The sequence below is a fragment of the Entelurus aequoreus genome, linkage group LG10 (genome assembly GCF_033978785.1).
Source record: "Entelurus aequoreus isolate RoL-2023_Sb linkage group LG10, RoL_Eaeq_v1.1, whole genome shotgun sequence".
In the NCBI taxonomy this organism is placed as follows: Eukaryota; Metazoa; Chordata; class Actinopteri; order Syngnathiformes; family Syngnathidae; genus Entelurus; species Entelurus aequoreus.
The window spans coordinates 50,557,460-50,569,865 of record NC_084740.1 but is presented as its reverse complement, the minus strand read 5'-3'; the positions used below and the strand labels follow the sequence as shown (position 1 = coordinate 50,569,865).

Here is a 12,406-nt window from a genome sequence, read left to right as displayed (position 1 = left end):
AATTACAACAGATGACAGCCAAATGGACTTTGCTGTTATATTTTCAATGAAACAATAGAAAATACATACTCATATAGTAGTACACTTGTTATTAGTGAGAATATACTTATTTTAAGGTATTTTTGATTTCATTGAGGTTAGCTAATTTTACTTGTTTTGGAAAGTCTTGACAAGCCAAATATTCTTGTTCTATTGGCAGATAATTTTGCTTCGTTCAAATAAAAGACCCCTAATTTTTGTATTTTTTATTCTTGTTTTTGAACACTGACTTTTTGCAGTGTTGTTATTTAACTTTGTGTATTGTGATGACATCAGGACACTAAAAATGATGAGTGATTGTTCACAAAAGGCAGTCACTTGGTGTATATGAGTGGCTTAGCAGCTCATCTCCAACTTGAGCTTTACCAAAACGTGAATATTATGGCAGCTATTTAGCTGCCCCTGGGTGGGACTGATTTAAAGGCTTTTTCCACTCGGTCAAGTGGATGATTCAGAGTAGCGACTCTCTTTGATCAATCTGGCCTTGTTTCGATTCTGCTCTTTTGTTTCTTCCGCTCGTTGGCCTTCCTCTTGCACCCGAGAGGTCTTTCGCAACCCTAGATGTGTCTTCAAACTCAGCAGGAGGGAGTTTGACAATGAATGAATCAATGCTTCTTCTTCCCGATACTAACCGCAGTGACCATTCAGTGTCTCACGCAGGACACAAATGTAACTTCCTGATTGCAAAATTTTGCAAGCGCATATACTTTTTTTTCTCAGAAAGTAGGATGTTTTGTCTTTTAGTACTTACAACATGTTTTCAAAACTGTGAACTATGAACCAAATGTATTATAAGATTTAAAAAATACAGCTATTTCTACCACAAATAGTATACGTAATATCTAGTAACATCTCATAATATAAACTTTAAAAAAATCCCTTTTCAGATGCCGCTTAGAAACCTTAAAAGGGACCTAAGATTATTTTTTATTTTACGTTTAAAACACTTCCTTGTGGTCCAGAATATGTATGGTTTGGTGTGAATTTGGCATACATTTTGATCCGCAGTCACATTTGTAACATCTTTTTTTTAATCTGTCTGCAAATGAAACCATGCCCAAGTATCATAATTTATCTTTTGAAAATGTACACTGTTTCTATATGTACCTTAAATTCGCCGCCGCAATTTTTTTCCAGACATGGTCTCAAATACAGTTCATAAACATATATAGATTCACCCGGTCACAACATTAAATTAACATCTATTCAGACCTGCATAAAAAAACAGCTGCTTTTAGCGGCATTAATGTCACTGCATGTGACATTAGATTAAAACAATTTTACTTTATTCCATTTTTTTTGTGTTTCCTTGTACGGTCGTGCTCATAAGTTTACATACCCTGGGAGAATTTATGATTTATTGGCCATTCTTCAGAGAATATGAATGATAACACAAAAACCTTTCTTCCACTCATGCTTAATGGTTGTGTGAAGCTATTTATTGGCAAACAACTGTGTTTACTCTTTTTAAATCAAAATGACAATAAGAAAGTACCCAAATGACCCAATGATAACATGCACAAAAGTTGACACAAATAGGTTTGCATGGCTAATCAAGGTTCCAATCCTCACCTGTGACATGTTTGTTTGTAATTAATGTGTGTGTATAAAAGGTCAGTGAGTTTCTGGGCTTCTGACAAACCATTGCATCTTTCATCCAGTGCTGCACAGATGTTTCTGGATTCTGAGTCATGGGGAAGGCAAAATAATTGTCAAAGGATCTGCGAGAAAAGGTAATTGAACTGCATAAAACAGGAAAAGGGTATAAAAAGATATCCAAGGAATTGAGAATGCCAATCAGCAGTGTTCAAACGCTGATTAAGAAGTGGAAAATGAGGGATTCAGGTAGATCGGCAAAGATTTCAGCCACAACTGCCAGGAAAATTGTTCGAGATGCAAAGAAAAAGCTACAAATAACTTCAGCTGAAATACAGGACTGTCTGAAAAATTGTGGTGTGGCTGTTTCAAGATGCACAATAAGGAGGCACTTGAAGAAAAATGGGCTGCATGGTCGAGTTGCCAGAAGAAAGCCATTTCTGCGCAAATGTCACAAAGTATCCCGCTTACATTACGCCAAACAGCACAGTGACAAGCCTCAAAACTTCTCGTACAAAGTAATTTGGAGTGATGGCTTTCTTCTGGCGACTCGACCATGCAGCCCATTTTTCTTCAAGTGCCTCCTTATTGTGCATCTTGAAACAGCCACACCACAATTTTTCAAGAGAGTCCTGTATTCCAGCTGAAGTTGTTTGTGGATTTTTCTTTGCATCTCGAACAATTTTCCTGGCAGTTGTGGCTGAAATCTTTGCTGGTCTACCTGAATCCCTCATTTTCCACTTCTTAATCAGCGTTTGAACACTGCTGATTGGCATTCTCAATTCTTTGGATAGCTTTTTATACCCCTTTCCTGTTTTATGCAGTTCAATTAACTTTTCTCGCAGATCCTTTGACAATTATTTTGCCTTCCCCATGACTCAGAATCCAGACATATCTGTGCAGCACTGGATGAAAGATGCAATGGTTTGTCAGAAGCCCAGAAACTCACTGACCTTTTATACACACACATTAATTACAAACAAACATGTCACAGGTGAGGATTGGAACCTTGATTAGCCATTCAAACCTGTTTGTGTCAACTTTTGTGCATGTTATCAGATCAAAGTCACTGGGGTATGTAAACTTTTGATCAGGGTCATTTGGGTTCTTTCTTTTGTCATTTTGATTTAAAAAGAGTAAACAAAAAGAGTAAAGAGTTGTTTGCCAATAAATAGCTTCACACAACCATTAAGCATGAGTGGAAGAAAGGTTTTTGTGTTATCATTCATATTCTCTGAAGAATGGCCAAGAAATCACAAATCCTCTCAGGGTATGTAAACTTATGAGCACAACTGTAGACTGAATTAGATAGGAAGGAGCTTCCCCCGCCCCCTGTTCTACTTGACCCTCACCCTTGGCTCTGGCATCTAGTGCGATGTCAAAGTATTGCAAATACGCCCATATGCATACGGACGTCGCTCAAGTATTGCTACGTCATCAACAATCGCCGTTTGCCAGCAGTGACGTAAGGCAGATGCGACAAATGTTTGTTTACTTTCAAGATGCTGTGGCTTTGCTTGTGCTCTTCTTATTTTCTTTCGACTGTCTTTATTAAGAAGAAGACCGTTTAGAAGACAACGTTTTTGGTGAAATATGCAAATGCTGGCGCATTAGCTTGCGGTATGTAAAATGTGTTTCATTGTGTATTTGTGTTTGAAGCCAATGTTTACGTGTAACATTAGCAAAGGTTTGAAGTTTGACTAAATGCAAATCATTAATTATGCTTATTACTTACATTTGTACTGGAGATGTCTGATAATATCGGCAGTCCGATATTATCGGCCGATAAATGCTTTAAACTGTGATATCGGAAATTATCGGTATCGGTTTCAAAAAGTAAAATGTATGACTTTTTAAAACGCCGCTGTACGGAGCGGTACACGGACGTAGGGAGAAGTACAGAGCGCCAATAAACCTTAAAGGCACTGCCTTTGCGTGCCGGCCCAGTCACATAATATCTATGGCTTTTCACACACACAAGTGAATGCAAGGCATACTTGATCAACAGCCATACAGATCACACTGAGGGTGGTGGTATAAACAAGTTTAACACTGTTACAAATATGCGCCATACTGTGAACCTACACCAAACAAGAATGACAAACACATTTCGGGAGATCATCCGCACCGTAACACAACATAAACACAACAGAACAAATACCCAGAACCCCTTGCAGCACTAACTCTTCCGGGTCACTACAATATGCATGTCCCAAATTCCAAGCTGCTGTTTTGAGGCATGTTAAAAAAAATAATGCACTTTGTGACTTCAATAATAAATATGGCAGTGCCATGTTGGCATTTTTTTCCATAACTTGAGTTGATTTATTTTGGAAAACCTTGTTACATTGTTTAATGCACCCAGCAGGGCATCGCAACAAAATTAGACATAATAATGTGTTAATTCCACGACTGTATATATCGGTATCGGTTGATATCGGAATCGGTAATTAAGAGTTGGACAATATCGGAAATCGGCAAAAAAGCCATTATTGGACATCTCTAATGCTTATTGCTTTCATTTGTATGCTTCTCTGGGCTTTTGGTCAGCTATCTTTTTCCTCACACTTGATAATGTCCGGAGGTCTGCGAGCGCACTTTGGTTCGAAGGAGGTACTTCGCCATTTCCCCCTACTTGACGGATAATTCGAACGTCTCTTGATTGACTTGAACGCGCAAAACCCCGGAGATAGTGCAAAAACAAGGGCGGAGGAGGAGTATTCGAATTGAGTCTAACACTAATGTCCCAATATGTCCATCTTGCTGTGGCACCAGACTGCAAAACCAAACGAACACAGGCATCAGAGCCAAAATTCATGAAACCTATGATTTGACGATTTGGCTTTTTTTTTTTAACACAAGTATCCAACATTATAACAATATTTATAAGTCAGAAAAGACAAAAAGACTGCTGCTGAGTGACTTCAGTGGCAATTATTAATCTCATTGTCACAGCATCAGCTTTAAAGGTCTACTGAAACCCACTACTACCGACCACGCAGTCTGATAATTTATATATCAATGATGAAATCTTAACATTGCAACACATGCCAATACGGCCGGGTTAGATTAGTAAAGTGCAATTTTAAATTTCCCGCAAAATATCCTGCTGAAAACGTCTCGGTATGATGACGTTTGCGCGTGACGTCACGGATTGTAGCGGACATTTTGGGACAGCATTGTGGCCAGCTATTAAGTCGTCTGTTTTCATCACAAAATTCCACAGTATTCTGGACATCTGTGTTGGTGAATCTTTTGCAATTTATTTAATGAACAATGGAGATAGCAAAGAAGAAAGCTGTAGGTGGGAAGCGGTGTATTAGCGGCCGGCTGCAGCAAGACAAACACGTAGCGGCTACGTCGTAGCCGGTGTTTCATTGTTTACATTCCCGAACGATGACAGTCAAGCTTTACCATTGGCCTGTGGGGAACTGGGACAACAGAGACTCTTACCAGGAGGACTTTGAGTTGGATACGCGGTACCGTGAGTACGCAGCTGCGGCTTCCAAACATTTGATCGCTTTCCTGTACGTGCGTGCCGCTATGTGCATGTCACGTACATAACTTTGGGGAAATATATGTGCTGTATAAACTTTGGGGAGGTGAACGGTACTTTGGGCTGTGGGATTGAGTGTGTTGTGCGGGTGTTTGATTTGTAATGGTGGGTTATATGGACGGGAGAGGGGAGGTGTTTGTTATGCGGATTAATTTGTGGCATATTAAATATAAGCCTGGTTGTGTTGTGGCTAATAGAGTATATATATGTCTTGTGTTTATTTACTGTTTTAGTCATTCCCAGCTGAATATCAGGTCCCACCTGCCTCTCACAGCATCTTCCCTATCTGAATCGCTTCCACTGCCTTCTAGTCCTTCACTCTCACTTTCCTCATCCACGAATCTTTCATCCTCGCTCAAATTAATGGGGAAATCGTTGCTTTCTCGGTCCGAATCGCTCTCGCTGCTTGTGGCCGTGATTGAAAACAATGTGCAGATGTGAGGAGCTCCACAACCTGTGACGTCACGCTACTTCCGGTACAGGCAAGGCTTTTTTTATCAGCGACCAAAAGTTGCGGACTTTATCGTCGATGTTCTCTACTAAATCCTTTCAGCAAAAATATGGCAATATCGCGAAATGATCAAGTATAACACATAGAATGGATCTGCTATCCCCGTTTAAATAAGAAAATCTCATTTCAGTAGGCCTTTAAAGAGTCTGCAAAACCAAAACTTTGTTCAATAATGCAGAAGGCTGTCACAATTTAGCAGCTCATGCACAAACATATGCCGACCTCGCAACACACCCAAACAAACCAAACATTCATGCTTTAAGGTCAACATTACGGTTGAGACCACACATGATGCTTTTAGTGTGGAAAAGCTTTAACTGTCAAAAACACCAATGTGTTTGGACAATAGCCACATAAATTGTGGTGTGGTTTACCTTGGCTCCTGTGGAGAGCTACCAGCCAGTGACCGCAGCAACAAAGCAGCAGTGAGAGAAGGACAAATGCAAAAAATTGCATTACATAACTGAGTTCAAGCATAGATAGCAGAGAGAGAATCTTAAGCAAATAAAAGAACATCAGAAATTGGGTGTAGGTTAGATGTAATATTAATAATAGCAGACTTCACTGAAAAAATGATTCATTATTCTTGAGATATAAACTCCATGACAAAGATTTGCAGCCCTCACCTTATCAGCGCACTCGTCAAAGAAAGCCAGACTTGCATCTTTGTCACTGACAAAGGAGCATTCCTCTATGAAACGGCTGAACATTTGAGTCTTAGTCATGAGGGAGTAGAACCTCTGATGGGAGCGGTCTCTGCTTTTCAAGAAGCCTGAAAAAAATACCACAAATACATTATATCAGGCCACACATGACATGATGGGGTTTAATCAACTGGACCCTCATTCATCAAGCCACAGTTTTGATAAGATGGGACATGTTTCAGAACTGGTGTTGAAACAAGTTCTCTGCTCTGCTTGCATAAGGGAGATCAAGACATGGAGCGATTTGTCTTTAGAATGATCTTGACTCTCCTGCACTCACCTGAAGCCAAAGACAAATAGCTTCAATAAAATGTACAGTGCTTTAGGAGTGTACCTTGTATGTCAAAAAGGGAGCTGACATCAGTGGTTTTCTCAGAGGGGGCCTGGGTGATGGGCTGCAGGTAGGAGCGGTAACCTCGGAGGATGGCCGCCATAAAGCGCAGGAAGGCCTCCTGGATCTCCAGCTCCAAAGTTTGAAGACTCTTCCCACCGTTGAGCTCTCTGTCAGCCACTGCATGCTCCATCTGGACATCTTCATGGCTAAAGTGACCACCTAAGCACACGTAGCAATACATTTGCTTATGTATTTTGCTCTTAACAGGGTTTCTCTTACCGTATTTTTCTGACTATAAGTCGCAGTTTTTTTCATAGTTTGGCTGGGGGTGTGTGACTTATACTCAGGAGCGACTTATGTGTAGGGATGATGTTTGATAAGAAATTATCGAGTTCGAGCCTATTATCAAATCCTCTTATCGAACCGATTCCTTATCGATTCTCTTATCGAGTCCAGATAGGTTGTTGTATATGGAAAAAAACACATAATATTTGGTTTAACAAAAGCTCACTTTTATAATACAAGAAAAAAATAAAATCTAATAAATAAATAAATATTGACTGTTGCCCCCCTAAAAAAATAAAATAAAATAAATAAACATTGACTGTTGTTACCCAAAGTATATTAAGTGGAATTTTTAAGAAAAACAAATATATACATTAACACAAAAACAACCTGTCTCTGTGATCACTATAGGTCAGACCTGGGCATTCTGCGGCCCGCGGGCCGCATCCGGCCCTTTGTGCGTCCCTGTCCGGCCCGCGTGAGGCCAATTATAAATTACAAAATAAATTTAAAAAAGTATCTATGTCGAGTGTGCAATACAACGGTGCTGCTTTTGTTTTGAAAATCGTTATTTGTATTACTTCCGTGTGGACGTATGCGTGATTGTGAGTGAATGTGAACAACTGCAATTACAAAATAAAGTTGAAAAAACATCTATGTCCTGCGCGCAATACAACTGTGCTGCTTTTATTTTGAAAAGTATTATTTATGGGCGTGTGTCCGTGTGTAACCTGCGAGTGAAGGTGCACATGCAGCGACAAGTGATGCACGGTTTACACCCGAGACGCCAAAAAGAGAAAAGTTGATGAGGAATGCCGTGTTTTCAACAACACATGAACTGCAAAGCAACGTCCCCTCACCTAAGGTGCGTGCCTGCGCAATTGCGCACTGTTCAAGCGTCTGCTGCGCGCAGCAAGTATATGCCGCGCACCAAATCAAATCCCATCTGAATTATAAACAAAATAAACATATTTATTCTATGGAATTTTGCAATGCAACTTTGAGTGACAGTGACAACAAGCGGCCCTAATGGTGTTCGTCAACACCGTTCAATTATTGTAACGTCCATCGAGATGCTTCGAGGACAGGAATTATATCGATCACTTTATTGAACAAAACTGTTTATATTCGGACATAACCACACCAAAAACATGAGTAAAACAATTCTATCTCGAAAAACTAGTCATTTTCTGCCGTACAAACCAGGCCAAAACCAACTTGTCATCTGTCACCAACACGCATAGCACTAAACCACTGGTGCGTTTAAGGCCACACAAAAAGTCGGACAACTCAAACACCACACAAAGTTACACTATGACTCCTCAGTCATACGTGTGCTTATTTTACTGTCATTTATTATTAATGTTAATTTATATATATTAGTAATGGAATGCTGTTACACACACTATGTTGAAGTATTACTATTATTATTATTATTATTATTATTTATCTTACGGTATATATCAAAAATAATATTGAGCAAAATTTAATTGAAATATTGTCGATGTGGCCCTCCAGCAGTGCTCGGGTAGCTCATGCGGCCCCCGGTAAAAATTAATTGCCCACCCCTGCTATAGGTGTATAAATAATAATATAGTGTTAAATAAAATCAGTCCCTTGGGCACAAAACTGAAAATAATACAGCTCTCCAAAAAGTGCAATTCTGCTGCTATTTGTTATGATGCTTTGACATTTTTGCACTTTATTTCTTTATTGAAAGAAAATTCTATAACGAGAAAAGTTGTTTGCAAATGTGGTTACAATGCTAAAAAATGAAAAGTTAAAGCTAAAAAAAGAAATACACTTTATTGAGTTAACATTATTTCTTTATAGGGGGGAAGATGTGATGTTATGAGCTAGGCTACGGAATATAACAACTACAGTACCCAGCATGCAACGAAGTGACGAGCATGCGCGGTAGCCCCGAAAAGTGTTGTTGCATGTCGTCACCCGGCAGCTAAGAATGAGGTTATGAGCACGCTGTGAAAGTAAACGTAAAGAACTCAGCCAACACGCCTCGTCTGCATTATTTATAATTAGACAGACAACACATATACAGTGTGATTTTGTTTTGTTTACAATTAAAGAAAAACAAAAGTTAAAAAAGGGAGATGTCATATATGTTGTATATATATGTATGTGCTGCGGTTGCTTTAAGAACGTTGCGACAGTTGCCGTAAAGGAGGTGCGTTGCTAGCCTGGTTGCTATGTTTCCGGTTGGTCGTAAAAGTGTTCGTCGTGTGTTTGTACCCTGCTCAAATCTCTCAGTAAAGTTATTCATTGGATTATACCTTTTGTTTTGAACTTTATTACACCTTGGAGCGCTTTTTCCGGTCCATTGTTTTTCCTGCTTTCGCTATCTGCGCCTAATGACTGAGCTACGTGACGTCATTTCTTGTGATATCTCACGGGGCATTTCTGGTCGGGACGAGGGATTCGAATAAAGAACCAACTCTTTTTCTTAACTATAGTGGTCTCGATAACGGGTACCGGTTCTCAAAAAGGGATTCGAGTCCGAGGACTCGGTTCTTTTCTTATCGAACAACCGGGAAAACCGGTTTCGAGTATCATCCCTACTTATGTGTGAAATTATTAACACATTAGCATAAAATATCAAATAATATTATTTAGCTCATTCACGTAAGAGACTAGACGTATAAGATTTCATGGGATTTAGCGATTAGGAGTGACAGATTGTTTGGTAAACGTATAGCATGTCCTATATGTTATAGTTATTTGAATGACTTACCATAATACTGTATGTTACATTAACATACCAGACATGTTCTCAGTTGGTTATTTATGCCTCATATAACGTATACTTATTCAGCCTGTTGTTCACTATTCCTTATTTATTAGGGACCAAGTCCCTTTGGGACAGAGGACCCTATTGAATTTCTAGCGTTTTATTATTATACCGCCGCCTCTTTGAGCTGTAATTTGACCCCCTTAACATGCTTCAAAACTCACCAAATTAGACACACACATCAGGACTGGCGAAAATTGCGATCTAATCAAAAAACCAAACCCCAAAACTCAAAATTGCGCTCTAGCGCCCCCTAGGAAGAAAACACAGACAAAACTGCCTGTAACTCCCAGTAGGAATGTCGTAGAGACATGAAACAAAAACATCTATGTAGGTCTCACTTAGACCTATATTTCATACACTGACAACCCCCAGCAAAAATCAACAGGAAGTTTGCAATTCCCCCTTCAAAACAAAAGTTGTGTAAAAACAGTCACCTTTTTTCAAACATTATCTCCTCTGAGCGCGTTTGTTGTGTCGGCTTCAAATTAGCACAGGAGAGAGATTGAACCCTTCTGATTAAAAGTTGATGAAAGAGTTTTAATTACTGCTCCGGTTTGGATTTTATGAGCCCTCAAAGTTGGTCCCGTCCATCGCTGCTTGCAGCTTTAATTTTAAATTGCCTTTCAAATGTCTATTCTTGGTGTTGGGTTTTATCAAATACATTTCCCCAAAAAATGCGACTTACACTCCAGTGCGACTTATATATGTTTTTTTCCTTCTTTATTATGCATTTTCGGCCGGTGCGACTTATACTCCGGAGCGACTTATACTCCGAAAAATACGGTACATGTAATTGATTGAGTGGCCCGCCACAGCAAAATTAAAAAGCCGCCACACCTTAAAATGTAGTTTTTTTTTAAACGTGGCAACAAATTTACAGGGCTGTACGGAGCGACAAATTTACTCGCAATTACCGTATTTTTCGGAGTATAAGTCACTCCGGAGTATAAGTCGCACCGGCCGAAAATGCATAATAAAGAAGAAAAAAAACATATATAAGTCGCACTGGAGTATAAGTCGCATTTTTTGGGGAAACTTATTTGATAAAACTCAACACCAAGAATAGAAATTTGAAAGGCAATTTAAAATAAATAAAGAATAGTGAACAACAGGCTGAATAAGTGTACGTTATATGAGGCATAAATAACCAACTGAGAACGTGCCTGGTATGTTAACGTAACATATTATGGTAAGAGTCATTCAAATAACTATAACATATAGAAAAATGGGACCCATAACCTCCCTGCTTGGCACTCAGCAACAAAAGGTTGGAGTTGGGGGTTAAATCACTAAAAATGATTCCCGGGCGCGGCGCCGCTGCTGCCCACTGCTCCCCAAGGGGATGGGACAAATGCAGAGGACAAATTTCACCACATCTAGTGTGTGTGTGACAATCATTGGTACTTTAATCTTTAATCTTTTAACATGCTATTTGTTTACCAAACAATCTGTCACTCCTAATCGCTAAATCCCATGAAATCTTATACGTCTAGTCTCTTACGTGAATGAGCTAAATAATATTATTTGATATTTTACGCTAATGTGTTAATAATTTCACACATAATTTGCTCCTGAGTATAAGTCGCACCCAACTATGAAAAAAACTGCGACTTAAAGTCCGAAAAATACGGTAAGCCTAAAAATAGACCTTGCGACTTAAAAAAAAGATGTCGCACATGTGCTCCTAAAATAAATCCATCCAAATTTGATCATTCTAGAGTAAAATTTTCACCTATCTGTAAAGCATGTTTGAAATAAACCTAAACCAGAACCATAACCAAATGGACAAGCGATTGAGGCAGAAATGTCACTTCACTCTGTGTGCGTCCCTCCCTCCTGCGCCATACACAGACACTCAATCTTTCAACATGGAAGAAACCAGGTCTTAGTTAAAAGGAACTGGTCAGTAAAAGACAACGTTTTTTTCACTAGCTTAAAACTTGACACAAACTGCACAGCACGCCAGTAATTACGAGGATCGGAGGGAATATTGAACAAATCAATGACTGAAGTGACAAACTTGCCATCCAAACAATAGCCCGTTTGTTGACAAGCACACACAGCCATGGAAGCATATTCAATCTATTAATTAAGCAGCGGTAACACAAGCCAGTGAAAGATTCAAAATAGCTGCCGTCAGAGCTGACAAACTGCCGCCGCTAGCCTGCTATGCTAATAAAAACAGCTCAAGCTAAAATGCCTGTGAGACTTAGACTGTGCGTGGACTCGCTGGCGCCACATGTCACTAGGCAACAGGCTCTGTCTTTAAAAGGCCCATACGCAGACACACACACTCTCATATATATATTTTATTTGAAACATACCTCAACTGCATTATGCTAGATATTGGAATTTTTTTTTAAAGTAATGTATTACCTACTTTACCTAGTAAATGAATTACATGTATTAAAGAGTAATTGCATTAGTAATTAAATTACTTCTTTCATTACTTTTTATAAAGTAATCTTCAAAACACAGACTTTCACACAGTATCAGGAAGCAGTTGGCAGGTTGGTGTTCCTGGCTGACATATTTGCATACATCTCCTAAAATAATGTTAACCTATAAAAAC

General features: G+C 39.2%; 1 protein-coding gene across 5 annotated transcripts in view; it reads right to left on the bottom strand.

Moving 5' to 3' along the window:
* Positions 1–12,406, bottom strand: part of dennd4a (DENN/MADD domain containing 4A) — an 89,672-nt gene that overhangs the window by 43,501 nt on the left and 33,765 nt on the right. For 4 of the 5 annotated variants that reach the window (XM_062061110.1, XM_062061108.1, XM_062061109.1 and 1 more), the window contains exons 12-14: positions 6,741–6,959; positions 6,329–6,474; positions 6,077–6,094 (exon numbers count right to left, since the gene is read on the bottom strand). In XM_062061110.1, coding sequence (XP_061917094.1) covers positions 6,077–6,094; positions 6,329–6,474; positions 6,741–6,959 — 383 coding nt within the window. The remainder of the gene's footprint in view (positions 1–6,076; positions 6,095–6,328; positions 6,475–6,740; positions 6,960–12,406) is intronic. The other variant, XM_062061112.1, reaches the window with a different exon arrangement.